General features: G+C 41.7%; 1 protein-coding gene across 2 annotated transcripts in view; it reads right to left on the reverse strand.

Moving 5' to 3' along the window:
* Positions 1 to 17,596, reverse strand: part of LOC114481069 (adenosine kinase-like) — a 142,121-nt gene that overhangs the window by 70,034 nt on the left and 54,491 nt on the right. For both annotated transcript variants that reach the window (XM_028475433.1, XM_028475434.1), the window contains exons 5-6: positions 11,333 to 11,505; positions 8,394 to 8,502 (exon numbers count right to left, since the gene is read on the reverse strand). In XM_028475433.1, the coding sequence (XP_028331234.1) occupies positions 8,394 to 8,502; positions 11,333 to 11,505 (282 nt within the window). The remainder of the gene's footprint in view (positions 1 to 8,393; positions 8,503 to 11,332; positions 11,506 to 17,596) is intronic.

Consider the following 17,596-nt stretch of genomic DNA (forward strand, 5'->3'; position numbering starts at 1 on the left):
GCGAGAGAAAATTCATTGTATCACAGTGAAGGAATATAAATTACAGCCTCGGCATCAACCAAGAGACAATTACTGTACTTTTAAAAAAAGACTGAACTCGAAACCTGCTGCTGTCACAAAATATTTGTTTTAATTAAAAAGAAGAATAAAACAATGGCTGCGCTCGTAAGTTAATCAACAAAATACAAACAAGGCAACGATAAATAAATACCTTGTCTTACAACTTTTATACACAGCCAGTTTTTTTCTTCATCAACGACCTGCTCCCATCTTATTAAATTCATCCAACAGTATTTTGAAGTCAACACGACATATCGTCTTTCCGCTAGAGCTGCTAGCGTCGGACGCCATTAAAAGTGGCACCCTCTGAGAATGCAAGGCATGATGGGTAATTTTCAAATGGATTCTTGTTTAGGGCTAAACAACCATCATGTGTATCAAATATGAGGCAGTTTGAACTTTGTCTATTAGTTATCTGCATTTTTCTATTATGGCGTGCTATAGTTGCTAATAATAAACATGACTGTAAATGGCGCCAGTAAAAAACACAAGGCATGATGGGAAATGTTTCAAGGCAGTCATGAATAGGCTTGGGCAAATGTAATTTGTGTGAAATTTGATGCTGAACTTTGTGCGTCAAGAGTTGTGGAGATTTTTAAATTGTGGCGTGCTAACAAAAATTAGCACTGCAAATTTGAAGAGGCGCCACGATCAAACCGCAAATGCAAATTCCTTTGAGGGTATTTCATCGTCAGTAAGTCCTAAGTGTTCCGGCCAAGTTTGAAGCAAATCGGATGAAGCCCCTCATACTAGTTTTCGCAAATGCGTGTCCAGGGCGAAACGCCATTTTTGACCTTTCACCCAAGATGGCTGACTTCCTGTTTGGTTTTGGACGTGGTCGGTATGTAACTTTTTGCTGATCTCGATGTAAAGAATACATCTGGCGAATTTCGTACGAATCGGTCAAACCTGTGGGTCGTGCGGTTTTATCGCGTTTTTTGCATCTTTTTACCGATACTTTTCCATTGCGCCAAGTCATCAAATTTTTCGCCAAGCCTGAGGTGCATGCTCAGGGGGTCAAATTAGAGATCAAAGACAAATGCTGAATATTAATAATAAATAAAAGCAAAAACAATAGGTTCCTTTGCCCCATTCTGGGACTTTGGACCCTAATAATAATAATAATAATAATAATATGGAATATAAAGGAGATCTTTCTCATCATTTCTTGAAATACAAAAAGCGTATCACTTCCTCTGTGTCCTTTTTTGTAATCTTTTCAAAACAAAAGTTTAATTTGCAACCAATTTGCTCCAAAAATGACATTTATTTTGAAATTAGCAGCACTAACATCTCCACTCTTCTGCCTCTATTAAAACTCTTTTATGACACAAACTACCTGGCATTACAGGCACCTCACCTCAGTTTGTGCAGTGCACGCCACCGCCACTGTTTTTAATCAACTTGTTGCACCAACACTAACCTGTTGCCGTCTAGACTGGGGCCGTGAGACTATTCCATAAAGCCTGGGGGGGAGGGGGGGGGGGGAGAAGAGTGACTCTCTCGAGGTCTTATTAAATCCTTTGATCCAACTTTGCCCAACAACAAAGCCCATAAAATTCCAGCCACAGTCTAAAGCTGCTTTCACATAGGGATAGCCCCAGAATCAGTTGAATGGGAGGAGAACAGCTGTTAATTTTATCCCCTTGATTTACCTCGCTTTGTGTTCATCGTGCATGGTTTTGAGTTACTCAAAACTCACAAGAAAACACCGTAAATTACAATGGCAACTTGTTATCAATGCACTATAACTCAAAGAGGTGAGAAACATTTACCATAGCGAAGCCACAAAAAATGTGATTTTCTGATCTGAAGAACACATTGTCAGCATTTATGAATAATGACCGTTGTGAGCATTAATACAGGGAAGAACAATGAGTTTGTGTTGTCATTTCATGTGTTTTTAGTGTCATTTATTGTTATTTAGTTTTTGTGGTCATTTTTAGGGATGTCCCAATCCGATATTGATATTGGATATCGGTCCAATATCAGCCAGAAAACGAATATTAGATCCAATCGGAATGCATCTAAAATCTCTGATACATATTATATTATATTTATTCAATTTCAGAATACCGTAGATATTATGTTGAAGGTTAAAATGTAGGTAAACAAATGGCTAATAATAAATGGGTCAGTTTTTCTCATACCTTCTGTTGCCGACTATTGTTCTCTTTTTGAGTAACGTCACGTGATTAAATAAGTAATAAAAGTATGCATGATTCGTGCCGTTATCGGATCGGATCAATATCGGTATGGGCCAATACTCAAGGCTGCAATATCGGTATCATATCGGAAGTAGAAAAAGTTGTATCGGGACATCCCTTGTTATTTTTTTATCTCATTTTGTGCTTTCCGTTGTTGTTGTTGTTGTGTGTGTTATAAGTTAATTTGTGTATTTTCGTTGACATTTTGTATTTTTAGAGACATTTTTGTGTATTTGCGTTTTGGTGTTCTCGTTATTGTTTTGTAATTTTTCTCTAATTTTGTGTTGCTTTTTTTTTTTTTGTTTTTTTTCGTAGCCGTTGTGCTTCTTTTTATGTGTCGAGTGTATATTTCTGTAATTTTTCACTTTAGGGGCCGCTCAAAATTAGAGCGAGGGTTGCATGTGGCCCCCGGGCCGCCAGTTGCCTATATCTGCACCAAGGACTCGAGGGATAATGCACAAAAAGGACAAATCCTACAAATGATTGCCTTATAGTTATTTTAATGTACTTTTTTTTTTTGCTTTTGCAACGTGAAATCATAAAGCCTAATTTGGACTGCGGATAATTATAAACAACCTAAATCCACCACAGAGTTGAGTGAAAGCCCCGCCCCGCCCGCCCGCCTAATTTCCTGCACTCCACCCACTCAGGCCTACGGGGCTTACAGAGGTATACGCTGGTGCTCCAGCAGGGCCTTGCCAGCCCATACGTCCCACTGGCACAGGATGCCCCACAAAGAGCCAATCACGGTGCATGCACCCCTGACAGCTCATTACCACTCAATTAGGCAGGTGCACCACCACGCACAAATACCGCTCCCTCCCAGATGCATGTTTAACATTCGGGGGAATTATATAGTGACAGCAAACACTAGACGCTTCCACCTTATCACTTGATTGCTTCAAGATTGAAATCCTATAATTGGCCCCGACCAGCAGTCAAAAAAAGAAGAAGAGAAAAACCCTGCGCCAATAAATAAATACGATGCAGTAAACCCATAATTGAACAATTAAAAATTCATATTCATAAGATGTTTTGCTGGTAATTAGGAAATGTCATCTGATTAGGCTTGATTTGAAATGACATTGTTCCATGCTAAAGACATAGCGGTGTCAGCCTGATAAAGAGAAGGCACATCATAGCGGATAGCGGCTGCTTGGCCACAGACGTGACCTCCTGATGAGAGACATGCTGACACAGAAGCTTGCCCGGTGACAGACGAGACTTGGCACCCACTGCTCTTTGTCCCTTAAATCCACTGCTGCCTGTTCTCAGTTACAGCAAAAAAACAAAAAACAAAAACACAACTTAAACACAATTGAAGATTTACTTCCACATTTTCAACACCCGTGGGCATGGATTGTACACACAACAAAACACAAGAAAGGCGGGAAAAAAAATGTTGATCCCTTGAGAAAAGATTCTGATCGAGATGAAATGATTTACAAATCTATTTAATAAGACTTGCCAGAAGTCAAACTTGGCATGTAAATGCGCTGAGGATTAAATTTCATCAGCAACCAAGACTATAACTGATCGCCTGCAGACAAAGACGGAGCCTGCCAGCTTTTTCTCCCCCACTTGCCCTCCGTCCCCCCTTTCTCCCCACTGCCTCACAATCCCTCCCTGGCATTGTGGAAGGACAGGGCCAGTGCAGTAGTGGAAAGAGAAAGAGGAGGAAAAACAGAAAAGGGAAGAGAGGAAATGCAGAGTGAGGAAGAGATAAAGAGGGAGGATAGAAAAGAGGAATCACAAGGTCAGCATGAGGACAGAGTGGTTCTCTGAGTTGGACTGAAACACAGCCGCAGTTACCTCGGTGCTAATCAGCTCTTCGGCTTGCTGATGAGGTGTCAGATTGTGTGTGCGTGTGTGTGTGTGTGTGTGTTTGTGTGGAAAACCTTTTCCTTTTGCTTTTTTGGCTGAAAATTGAAGGCGACAAGCAGGGCGGGGTAACAATGTGTGTATGTGTGTGCCACTCAGGGGTGTAAGCAGGCTGACGTGCTGCTTGTGGTGCCAGTACTGCACCACCCCCCCCCCCCCCCCCCCTCCTTCTTCTTCCTGCATATTATGCTACAGTGACTGAAGCTGAACTCAGCTTTCCCTGCAGTGAGGGCAAGAATGCAACTGCCAATTAATGCGATTGCAGCGTGCCAGCGTTAGGAAGCGTTCTGATGCGACTAGCTGTGCTGTTTGAAGAAACAATGTGGGATAGCCGTTTTCCTCTTGGTGGCTAACCTTTTGCAGGCATGGGGGGGACGGTTCACTCAAATCGTAAAGGTGCAAACCAACTGCGTTTCCCAGCTGTGACTGTGTTTGTGACCCAACGGCTCTGCAGTTTGAGTCTCGTTGGTTGAGTTTTGTGTACGAGGCCAGTTGGCAGTGGCGAGCGTCTCCTCCGCCTATTCTTGGGCTATTCCTGACCATCTGTGCCCAGTCATTCACAGCCCTTTTCCACAGTCAATTGTCCCGCTTGTCTCCCTTCATCTTCATTGGGGTTACTTTTAAATAAAAAAAGAGAGAGATACACAGAATTTTCTATCCTTGCATGAGTAAAGAGCGGGCTGGGGAGAGCTCTGTAGACATAGGTTAATTCAAGGTGGCATCATGAACGATCCATCAAGCAGGGTAGATCAAATTACAGGGCAAAGCGTTCGGTAGTAAAAAAAAAAACAAGCCAGCGGTACACTGCAGAATGTGTGTGTGCAAGTGTGTGTCTGAAGACAGAAAGAATGGAGGCGAAAAGGACAGCAAAACGAGAGGAGGAAAGAAAGTAAAAAAGAAGGGTGTCCAGGGCCAAAAGGGGGGGAATAAAAGTGGGAGTAAAAGGACTTAACTGGGCCAGTCTGCACACATCAACCTCCAATTACAGTCACTCATCTCCCTGTGCCACAAAACCTCGCCCTCGATATGTGATGTTTAGAGTAATCAGTAAAAAAAGAATAACTGCACACATCACTGCAGAGGCGATGGCACTTCACTATCCTCTGCCTGAAAGCCGTTCTGTCTTTCCCCTCATGCCTTTGTTATTGGTCTTTGTGCACCGATTTGCCTAAGGAGCCAGATTTCCTAGCAACAGCCCGCCACCAAACATTTGGCAGCAGTTCAACATTCTCTATCTTTGTGAGAAATGGCAGCGCTGCCTGCCTCCATGCTTTGCGTCTGCCACCACTGCTGCTGCTGCTGCTACTGCTGCTGGACGAGGCACACGGGCTGAAAGAGACTTCCAATAATTCTGTTTTCAACCAATCACCACATAGTTGCAGGCACCTTGAGCGCCTCTGCCAGGAATCATCAATCACCTCTTAAACACACACGCTTGAGCAAACAAGGACACATGTGCCAGTGAATAACATGCTAACACACACACACACGCAAACGTGCACAAAAACATTTAGGTGATTAAATAAACAGATTAGAGTGTACACGGCCCTATGCAACACCCAGCAGTAGTTTAATGAAAACCAACAAAACACGTTAATGCACAAAAGGTTGGAGCAATGTACAATCAGGCTGTAAATTGGGTAAATACATCGAAGTGCTCTCGACAAGGTTAATGGAGAGAGCAGGCCTTAGTGAACAGTGGTCTAGACACGCCACACAGTATTAAGTGGGAATAGCTGTGGCAGTGTATCAGGCTAAGCACTTTAGAAGTGCGAATGGGACTCTAATAAAACAAATGATCCTCCTGTTTTGACAAAGAGGCCCAGGAGGGACGGTGAACATTGCGTTTTAGATTCCAAGCACTGACAAACACCCATTTGTGGCCCTACTATCCCGTCCGCTTCAAATCCCACAGAAGCCTGTCCCTACACGCAAGACTGTCGGATGTGGGCAAAACCCAACTGCCAATTTGCAGGGGATGTGCTATGTTTGCTAATGTGAGGCAGAGGCTAGAGACGAGACCACACAAACTCTAGGGGACGCATCGACTGATCTGCTGTTTACAGCCGAAACACAACTGCTGCTTTGTCACTCACTATGAAACGTGATGATTGGAGGAGTTTGTGATATTAACCTGGGAAAATGTGCCAGTAGGTGTGTTAATTAGAGCTGCAACTAACGATTGTTTTTGTAGTCGACTAATCTATTGATTATTTTTTCCATTAGTCGACTAGTCAGGCTTATTTTTCTGTTTTGAAGCACAGATTTTGGACTACTTTTTTTAGTTGAGCTGCTTAAATCCTTCCACCTGTTGTACTGTGACATGTTTTACAGAGGAATTCAAAACAATGACATAAAACATGTATTTATAGTGTAGTTGTTATATTTAACACATAAAAGATCATCGAAATTACAGTAAAATAATGAATAAATTACATATCACAAACTTTAAGTGAAACTTGTCTTGAACAAAGTAGTAATAGTAAACAAAGTGTTTGTGAATAAGTAACTTTAAAAAGCTGGAGCTAACCTGCAGCTTGTGGAGGTAATGAGGTTTAAACCAATCACAGAGTTCCTTTTACTTCAAGTCCATAAAATAAAATAATAAATAACATCTTGTTTGAAATAATCCTTACAAGTTAAGAAATATTTAATGAATGTTATATAAATCACACGGTTAGTAATAAATTAGAGGTTTACTGTTCAGAATAATCACGAGCATCAGCAGAAAAACATATTTCAAAGTGTGTACGTCACTAACTCACTGATGAGTGCAGAGATAAACATGCTTTCAGACGTACACACAGACCTAATAATACCTATTATTAATTCATATCTATTTGAGTCACAGACTGTCGGCTAACAAACACATTAGCATGTGATTAAAAATGAAAGATGATGATGTCACTCCTCTACAAACCGGGGCTCCGCTGTGTTTCTGTTACGGGTGTGCTCGTATCTCCGTCGTGCTTTTGTTTATAATCTCATTAATTTAAGTATTAACACTCATCCATTCTTGCATTAGTTACTTTCATGCAGCAACAGTGTTGCTTTTAGTCTGATTTATATATTTTAATTCTTCATATTTAAAAAAAATTATTCCTCAGTTGTGACGTAAGTCATTGGTCTGACGCTGTAATATCCACCTCTGTCACAAGGCTCACCGGTAACCAGACTGATATTAACATGCTTCACTTCGCTTGTTGTGATCCAGATTCGTAGGACAGCTTCTGTCTGACTAACAATGCTTGGTTAGCTGAAGATCGCTAATGGAGACAAAATCAGGATATATTTAATAATTATCTAGCTTGGTAGCATACACCCTTAAAGTTTTTCGCTGGTTTGTTTTTTGGTGAAAAGTTCTGACACTTTAGGTCACGTTAAGCTTCTTCAGTGTTTTCCTTTCTCCTCCATTCTTCTTCTTCTCTGTTTACTTGCACAAAGGAAGTGGCGCTAAACTGCCCCTAGCAGTCAATGTCAGGCACTGCAGCAGGAAGAAAGCAGGAAACGGCCGCGGGGTGGATTTTATCATTAATTTACAAGATTAAACGACGCGTCGACACATTTTTGTAGTCGACATTATCGATTATGTCGACTAATCATTGCAGCCTTAGTGCTAATAGGGAGGCTGTAAAGGTGATTTATGCAGATAAGGGACCGTCTAAGCACCAGGAATGCAGTGTCAGTTCAGGGCTATCATCTTGACTCCAGATCACAGAAAATGTGGATCTGCTGGAATTAAACTTAATCCCAAACAGTGAAACACGAGCATGGCGAGTCAACCTGCTCTGAAAGCCGTTAGTGAAGACATTACCTCAGCGACTGTCTGTGAATGTCTACACACATCTGTCCTCCTCAATCTGTGCACATGTTTAGTCTGTGAGGGAAGGACTGTGTAGGAGGGGGTGAAGCCCAATGAACGTTCATAATCAATTTTCACACTTCTGCAGCACCTGTTGGCATGTCCCCACGTTAAAAGAAATAAATGAATGCATTACATGTAGAACAATTTCACACCAGGCTACAGACTTGCACACAATGACAAGGAGGGGAAATAGGGAAAATGGAGCTGTATTGTCTCAATAGGCAACATAGCTCATTTCACTCAACAAAAGGCTGAATTGATATATTGACAATGCAGAAGGCGTGCCGAGGCACTTCCTGAATAAAGCCTCTTAACATTTTGTTCTCCTCTGGCAATGGAGTAGGAGAACAGTCATTTTAAATGTAGAGGGTTTCACTTACCGCAATATAATAGACTTTGGCTTTCTTCACTAGCTCCCAGTTGCTGTCCAAGTCCAGGTGTTTTTCCTTTTTGTAGCAGTTTGCCGCTGCCAGGTTAGCAACAAGGGACCTGCCGAGACAGACCCCATAAATCTCCTGCCTCTCTTATCATCCATCTTAATTTCGTCTCAAAAACATTCTTAAAAACACTCAGGCTCAGACTTTCCTTTGTTCCTCCTGGATATAAAGGGATAATAATACGCCCTTAGAATCTCTGAGCCGAGGTGAAATAAAATTGTCTGGATGCCTTTGCATTTTTTATTTATTTTTTTCCCAGTTTTGAAATTGGGTTATCTTCAAAACACACAAAGAGGAAAGATCTAAGGAGATGAAGGAGCCGGCCACATCCAAGTAAACTATATTATCATATCCCCATTGTCACCAAGGCTGAATGAAAAATTGACACTTGAGTTGAATGATCATTGTTGGGAGCTGCAAAGTGAAGCAGGTGGCATTATCTTAACATAGCTCATTAACCAGTCCTCGTGTGCCGCCTCTTTACGAGCGGCCATCAAAATGAGTGCAACCATCATAGCTTCTTATGGGAAAAGTGTTTGGCGACCATATGACAGGAGAGTGTAGCTGCGGGGAAAGGGGGCTTGTTTTCACACGGCGAGCGGAAACTGCTCGCCATGGTTAGTGTCAAAGCAACGAGTAACAGTGTGCTAACTTGATCAGAGAGTGATGATGAAGGCTGAGATGTGACAGCAGGACGGAGACCGTGTTTGACCTGAGCACCAGTAATGGACTCAGAGCTTGTACTAAGCCTGACAGACAAAATGAGTGTCATTACAGAGGAAGTCCACCAGACACGAGCAGAGCAGAGGAAGACCTAAAGACGTCAAACATTCAGAATAAACAGCTCCCGATGGCGGCCACATTGGCAAACACTTCCTTTTTCTAAACCAAGCTAATTCTTTTTAAATAAGTGATTCTTACATTTGGTTTCTAAACTGGTCACATCAGTAAAGTCCTGGACCGACTAGTATTTACTTCGTCTACGCCAGTGGTTATCAAACTTTTTTCCTCTTGTACCCCCGTTCTCTAACTTTTAAACCCCCCTCATGTCTAACTACTAGATTTGGCTCAGAAATCTGTGAAAAATTAACTGTAGATCATAATAATGGAATGAATGAGTGATAACACACATTTTAAAGAATCTCATTTTGTAAATAAGTGGAAAAAACAGCATTTAGAGCCTCCTGAATAGATGTATTTTTATAGTTTTTATCATTTAGTCATCTCCCTCCTCATGTGGGACCAACACTGATCCTTGTATTTTCAGTTCATGTTCTAATAAAGATTATTTCTATCATCATTGTGTGTATTTTGTCTGTTCTTTTTATTATTCAGTATTATTTTCTCTTATTTTGTGTTGTTGGTATTTAAATGATTCTCTCTGTGTGTGTTTTTGGTGTCGTTTTGTATGTTTCTCTGTTATATTTGTGTACTTTGTAGTGATCTTGTGTATTTTTTTCTCATTTAGTTTGTTATTGTTTTGTGTGTTGCTGATAATGGCATTTTTCTCTCTTAGTGTGTGTGTTTTTAGTGTTATTTTTGTCTGTCCTTTTTATTATTCAGTGTATTTTTCTCTTATTGTGTCGGTTTTTGTGTGTTGTTGGTATTATTTGAATTATTCTACCTCAGTGTGTGAGTTTTTGGTGTCACTTGGTTGTTTATGCCGTTTTGTATATTTCTCTGTTATTTTGTGTGGTTGTGTGTGTTGCTGGTGAGTTGCTGATAATATTCAGTGTGATTATAATTTTTACCTAAAAATAAACATTATAAAACCCCATATTTGTTAATTTTCTTCTCTCTCTGTCAAGTACCCGCTGTAGTGCCATCGCGTACACCTCAATTTGAGAAACCCTGGTCTACGCAATCCAATGTTGGTCTATGTGTGTTTTCCTAATGTCTGCTTTGGCTTTTTCCAAACATATTGACTTCCTTTCACAATCCAATGACAATGGGTAATTATGTGCTTACACTTCAGACTAACACTGAAAAAGAAGATTGTCCTGTGTTCCCCCCATGTATATATACATATATAACCTTATACCTATACATAGAATACTATATGGTAACAAATGACTAGGGCTTTTTTCTTCTTCCTTGAAGAGTTTTACTCATCAAAAGGGCCGTGACATGTCTCCAAACCCTTCAAAGCCATCACCTTTCCAATCTGACTCCACTGGCGACCTTTCCTCTGGCCTCCTGAGCTGTCTGTTAAACACCTGTAGGAAATATTACCGCGCTTGTCTCCCTGAGCACGGCACCTGACCTTTTCAGGTGTCAGAGCCCACATCAAACAAGTCCACTAAGACCATTCAGCGGGGCCGGCTCCTGGGGCAGTCACAGTCCAGCCGTTGACTGACTGACAAATCCAGTAGCAGCAGATGAAAGGGGGGGGGGGGGTTGTTTAGAGAGGGAGGTTATTGATCCACACCTGGTCTATCATGAACTGAAAGCCTTTACTGTTAGTGATATTTTGGAGTGCGAGTGTGTGTCTGCACAGGCTTTGACCTCTGTGGTCTCAGTAGTGCTGATGATGATGCTAGCATGAGAGTCGCCAGAGACACTAAAGCCCTTTTCACAGCAAAGCAGGCTGACAGGTTAGGACTGTGATAGCCCAGGCATCCCTAACACATTGCTACTGTCAGCCTATAGATAGATGACAGCCCACTGGGGCAGCAGACACTGGGTTGGGTGGGAGTCTGGAAAACACGCTCAAGCTGTTCGTTTTCCTTTTGATGTGTGAGCTGAGCTATGATTCCCTGTTATGACTTCCAGCCTAGAGATGTCAACTCCCTACCCGAGGAAGTAAAAATGGATCGCAATGACTCTTTCCAATCTAAGTTACAGGTCAGTTCGTGGTCAGAGGTGATGAAAAGGTTCCAAACCTATTGTCTCCAGTGATACAGGCAGCACAGGTGCCAGTCGGCTCCTCGTTTTGCTCGTAGTAATGGGCATCTACGTTGGCTTCTTCTGCCTTCTTCTTCAGAATCTCGCCGAAGCCGTCTGTGCCAATGCATCCGAAGAAAGTAGCAACCTTATGGGGTTTCTGGATCATCCACTAGAAAAGAGACAGTATAATGGTTACAGTGCGCTCAGTTTACAAAATATAAGTCTGTTTGGAGGGTCAAGTTCAGCAAAGGCAGACGGCAAACATACTGCGTGTGATATACGAGGGCTGCGAGCTGTCATAAACAACCTAAGACCAATTCCAATGCTCACAGAGGCACTATTCTCATCTGCGCCTTTCTGTGCCTCCTTGTGTGCTAAAAACAGTCTCATCTCCTTATTTACACAAACCCCATAATTCAGGGCTTCATCCTTACTATGCAAACACAGGCTGTGTGTGCACCCGCTACCACAGAACTGCTCGTTGGCCATTTTCTGGTCTTGGCAGTCTTGATGTACTCAGTGACTTTTACCTGATGAGAGGTGGGTGGGGTGGTGGGGGTGGGGGTGGGGGAATGGATGCTCAAATTCTACCTCGCTCAGATTTAACCTCCAAAGATTTATTGACGCTCACTGCGTGCTGCTGTTTGCTCATTTTATTTCAGCCTCCTGTTTTGTTGCTGACGGGAGCCCCTCGTGAATGAGATGTTGTTGCTTTTGGGGATGACCTGTATATGTGTGAAATTAATCATTTCACACAACCAAATAGCATCATGGTAAGGGAAGAGAAATGCATTTTCATCACCCATCCTGAGACTCTCCTCTTTTATTATGTTCCCCACCTTCCTCCACATGCTGCTGCTCTACAGCGAGGCTAGCCACTGGAGACTAGTTTCACTTCTGTGACCATGTCTTGTAAATGTATACAAAACAGGAGTGACGATATATATGTTTACAGCCAATTTAGGGCAGGTTTTCAAAGAGCAAGCAAATGCTAAAGATTCCTATTACCCTCAATAAAGGGACATATTTTAGTTTAATCAGTTTAATGTCAAACTAAATGTTTAGTTGAATAGCACCTGCACATAGGACCGATCTCCATCCTTGTTAAGTTTAATTTAATCAAAACAATCACATAAGTTTAGGAGTATGAGTTAATGCAATCATTAAACTCAGACTAGGGTTAAACTAAATGGAAAAGTACTCGTGCAAAAACAAGTAAGACAGAATTAAAACGTTGCCGTTAACTTTCACATTTTTTTTTGCAGTTCGCTCAAAGATCTCTGTGTGGATGTAAGGGAGGTGTAAAAACTTAAATAAGATATAAATTAATGTTCTTTCTTTTGGATAGGTTTGATGGGCAGTATCATGTGACCGTGTTATAGGTTAATTTGACTATCAACCTAAATTTTGGAGATTTTTTAATACATCAGACAAAGTGACAGCTGGTATGACCTATGCTCACTTACTACTAGAAATGCAGCAGCAGAAGCATCAATCATTTGTCGTTTCCGCGAGCCAAACCACACCCACGATGTCATTTCCTTCCTCGTCTCGAAATACATAAATGCTCCAAAGATTTGGACGAGATTGAGTGTAAGCTTCCTTGTTTGCCAGTTGTCACTGTTTTAATGCAGCTGAAGAAGTATTTGGTTTTAACTTCTAGTTCAGGTGATACATTTGTTGTATTCCCCAAACTCAAACAGAATTTACATTTTCCCTTTTGGTTTCTTTGTTGATTTTATTTTAAATTTGTTCCATATATTTAAAGATAATCCAACATTTTAGTAAATTCAGCCTTGTACATTTATCAAATCATTTAATTTAATAAACTGTACAACAGAGGTCTCCAACCACCAGGCTGCAGACCAGGACCATGGTACTAGAAATAAATCTAAATGCATTTTTATGCATGGTCCGAAAATTTTATTTAGAAAAATTGTCACTTCCGCTTTTTGCGCTTACCTCTCCTTCACTTGACTCATTGGATTAAACTCGGTGCTAAAGTAATACTTGAAGACGCCACCGTGGATGGTATGTAATGTGCGGAGGTCCAGCTTTAGGTGAAATGGAACTGATTATGTTAAATAAAAATGAAATAGTCTTAAATCTATCGAAAGTCCCTGAATCAAATCAATATCAAATCGTGGCAGACTTCATGATATTGGCATCGTATCATCATGAAACTGATGATTGCACCTCTACGATATTGGTGAATAAGTGTTTAGTTCAGTTTTTTATTTATTAAATGATAATATTTAATCTGGTGGCTCTCTTCTAAATAAACATAAAATGATAATTTGCTATATTTTCAACACTGTTGGCTTTAAAATAAACAGTGCCAACTTGACATATGCCAACCTGCTGCATCAATGTCCAGAAACGGGCCAATCACATTTCATCTGGAGTCAGGGTTCAACCCTCAGCCCACCTGGTCAAAATGCACCAACGCAAACAACACGCCTGCGCACAAGTACAAGCTGTTTTTTCCCAACCTCTTGCCGCAGGCGCCTCACACTTATCAAGGTCACTGGCTCGGGTACACGTCAAGTTCAATCTGATTTTCCCTTTACTGTGATGAGCTCCGAATCCAAGGTTAGGAGCTGCGGGCTGTAAACAGTGACAGCGCAGACCCTCCATCTGTAGGCTTTTCAGGTGGGAATAGAGAGGGGCCACTCAGGGGCCAAAGTCCCTCTGATGACAGCATGGTGAATCACAGCAACCACCCACCTCACAACTAAAGACCCCAACTCTCCACCCCACCAACACACACCTCCATCTGAACTTGCCTTCCACCTCCGTTCTCTCTCTCTCTCTGACCGTCGGCTGTACTCTAACTGCCAGCGAGCTCCGCTTGTCATTTTACAGGGTCATTAACACACACACACACACACATGCACACTATCACGAGTGCACACTGTGCACCCACACAGAGAAGTGGCTGACGCGCACACATACAAAGAAATTCTCTGTGCGACAGCCTAAAAAAATACAAAAAAAGCCACCTCTGCTTTTGCCAGGAGCCGCCTTATTACAATAAACACAAAGCGGCAATAGATGAGAAGAAAATGTCTCCATTATTAGAGTGTTGAGAAATGTATCTTGATTTTTGCATTTTCTCTGTAGTGCACAGGAGCGAAGAGTTATATCAATTTATTTCCATCTCGAGAACCCTGCAGACAATCCCTCTCCATTCCCAGATTATGTGAGATAATACCGCCATTATGACAAAAAAGCCTGATTCGGGGGGTTGCCAAGGGGTCAACCAACCCTGTGCTGGGTATTCATGCTTAGTCACATCCCAATTATATCACAGTGGCAGAAGCAAAAATTGGCAAATGTACATCAAGGCTCTTCATTACTGAAGGCCGCTCCAGTGAAATTAAGCAGCAGATGAGACGGAGTGAGATTTGCCCCCCCAGGCAGCATGTTAGGGAGAGTGAGTGAGAAAGGAGAAGAAAGGGGAAAGCTGCAGTAACAGATTTTTTTTGGGTGAGGGTGCTGGGAGCTTGTATCGCTCGTAGCAGCTCATGCATATTTATTTAACCGGGGAGAACACTGGTCCCCAAAGATTAATAGGTTCCCATGATACACCAACAACATATCTCTAGGTAAGCTTAAACCGAGGCTGGGAAATTTAATACAAATAAGAAGAAAACATCCCTGAAAAGCAGGAGGAAGTGTGTGTATGTGTAGAATCGGTGCTACAGGCAAACAAAGTGATAATAAGTATACATTATGTTAAGAAAAGAATAAAACTGCTCTCGTTTTAACCAGATTCCACTTATCCAAACAAATCCTACCCAACTGAAAAGTGGCCCCAGGGTTCACAGATAGCTATTAATTATGACATCTCATGGTGGCAAGGAGTCCCACTTGGGGAGCTGACCTCCGCCTGCTCCTCAACATCCAGCAGCTGCCACTCTTCACTTACGGAGGCGGTGGCTTCGCGTGACAGCTTCCATGAGGGCAATTACACAGCCCAGATGAGATGAGGTGGCTGAATGTTTGCGACTTGAGTGCTCAGACTGCCATTAGCGCTATAAGCTATTACATTTCCTCTTCTTTTTTTACCACTCCAAACTCTTCCCATCATGTCCCTCACTCGCTGCTGTATATTGATGAAGTGGTAATGGGAACTCTAGTTAGATATTCATCCTGTAAAAACATTGTCTTGTTTCTAGTCTCCCTCTGGGGTCAATGTATTCTTCCCCGAGTCGCATGCGATTCATTTCTGCTCTATTAATGATGCAATTCCGATGCAATTCAGACCCACTGAAGACGCAGCACGGTGGGCTCCTCTCAGGAAATTGATAGATGGTGCCGAGTGCTATCCTGCAGCTTGACAACAAAGTGGCTCTTCCTGCACATTAAGTGCTTGGTCCATGTTCTCACATGGCTCTTTAAATCCAGGAGGAGGAAGTCTTTCTCCCCCAGCTCACCCTCATCACCTGGTCTCTTATGAGAACAGCACCGCTGTGTCTAATGATGGTCACTAGGGCTGCGCTATATGGACCAAAACTCATATCTCAATATTTTTACTCAAAATGGTGATATACGATATAAATCTTGACATTTGTAACTCATAGTCTGACCAAAAAGACAATTCTGGGTTAAATTTGCTGATTAAAAATGCCACACAGGCACATTTATTAACAAAAAGCTGCACAATATGTTCCACTTTTGGCTTTTTCTCCTCTAAGGTAAGGGACAGCATGTGCGAGTGAGTTCTGTAGTTTGGCTTGTTTAGGGGGAAGGTCTGGGTTTATGACACATTTAGAAATCTATCTAAATGTTCTGAGAAGTAAAGAAAGCAGTGACTCCAAAAACAAGTATTTGAATACAAAATAAGCTATAAAATATATATATATATATCTCAGAAATATGTTAAAATTGTAAAGGACACTGTTTGACTGTACTCTATGAATAATATTAAATACTTGTATGATGTGATTTGTACTTTGTAAGTTGTATTAATAAAAACAAGTAAAACAAATATAGATATATCTCTATACAGGCGATATTTTTCCATTGTCTATATCGACAAAATAATAAACTTGATATAACTTGAATCAACATATATTGCCCAGCCCTAATGCTTGGCAAATATTCAATAGAGGTCTATAGATGTGGTAAGGAAGGGTTCTGCGTGCTGGGGTTGACTTTAAAAGCCTTCAGGAGTCAAAGGTGGAGGCTTGTATCAGGGTTTCTTTTTTACAGTGCAGTTAAAACAACTGGCAAACATGTGTCCATCAGGGTCTGTCATAGCAGGCACTTTTATATAAAGCCCCAGTGGAACAGAGGGCCTTCGACATGAGCATTGACATTGATGAGGTCTGGCAGCTTCCATTAAATCACTCTTTCCTGTAAAGTGCCAGGAATCAAAGCAGCCGGCCGAGGATTTCTCACTCAATCAGGTAACACACAAGCCGCCCCCGCCCTCCTCTCTGTCCTCTGAGGGGCTGGAGCCTTCTGGTCAATAACTCCAATCAGTTCAATTTCATGCACAGTTAGCCGTGTTGAGGTGCTAAGGCATTGCTCATGTCGTGGTTGCATATGTTGTCATCGCTGTTGTTTTTCTATGATTTTTTTTTAATATTCTAACTCCTGGTAGGGTTTGATAAGTGGGGTGGAGACTTTTTACTGGAGAGCTAGCATGGCTGTTTTAACTCCCGTCTCAACACAGCAGGCGCCGCGCCAACGCCATTATAAATCTTTGTGCTGCGCTTCAGTGACACAGCTAAAAGAATAGAGAGAGACGGCGCAAAGGAGATCTGTAAATGATCAACACGATAATGAGCTGATTATCAGTCAGAGGCATGGATAAGCTCTCTCTCCAGTAATTTCCTTTTAGATCAGTCAACCACATTTGCCTGTCTTCAATCAACACTGTAAGTGGAGGGATAGCATTAAACACAATAGGATACCAGGCCAATATTGGCTTCAAATACCAAAGATGCCCGGCTTATCTTTTGTTCACAGCCTGGTGGGTCCTTTGATGACACACTAGCATGGCGGGAGACCTTTGTAACTCCATAAAATGCTACTTTTCTCGTAGATATTTTGCACTTGTCAAGCTGTTTTCAACTCCGGTTGTAGGACAATATTAAGCTAACCATTACAGTCTATGGAAAGCAAAAAACCTTTATCTATAAAGCAAGGAATCTCTGTCTGTGTGTGTGTGTGTATGTGTGTGTGTTCCTCAAACATCTCTGTATATCAGGATCAGACTGATCTGAGAGTTTCAACATGGCTGCTGCTTG

The sequence above is a fragment of the Gouania willdenowi genome, chromosome 19, assembly GCF_900634775.1.
Source record: "Gouania willdenowi chromosome 19, fGouWil2.1, whole genome shotgun sequence".
Taxonomy (NCBI): Eukaryota; Metazoa; Chordata; class Actinopteri; order Blenniiformes; family Gobiesocidae; genus Gouania; species Gouania willdenowi.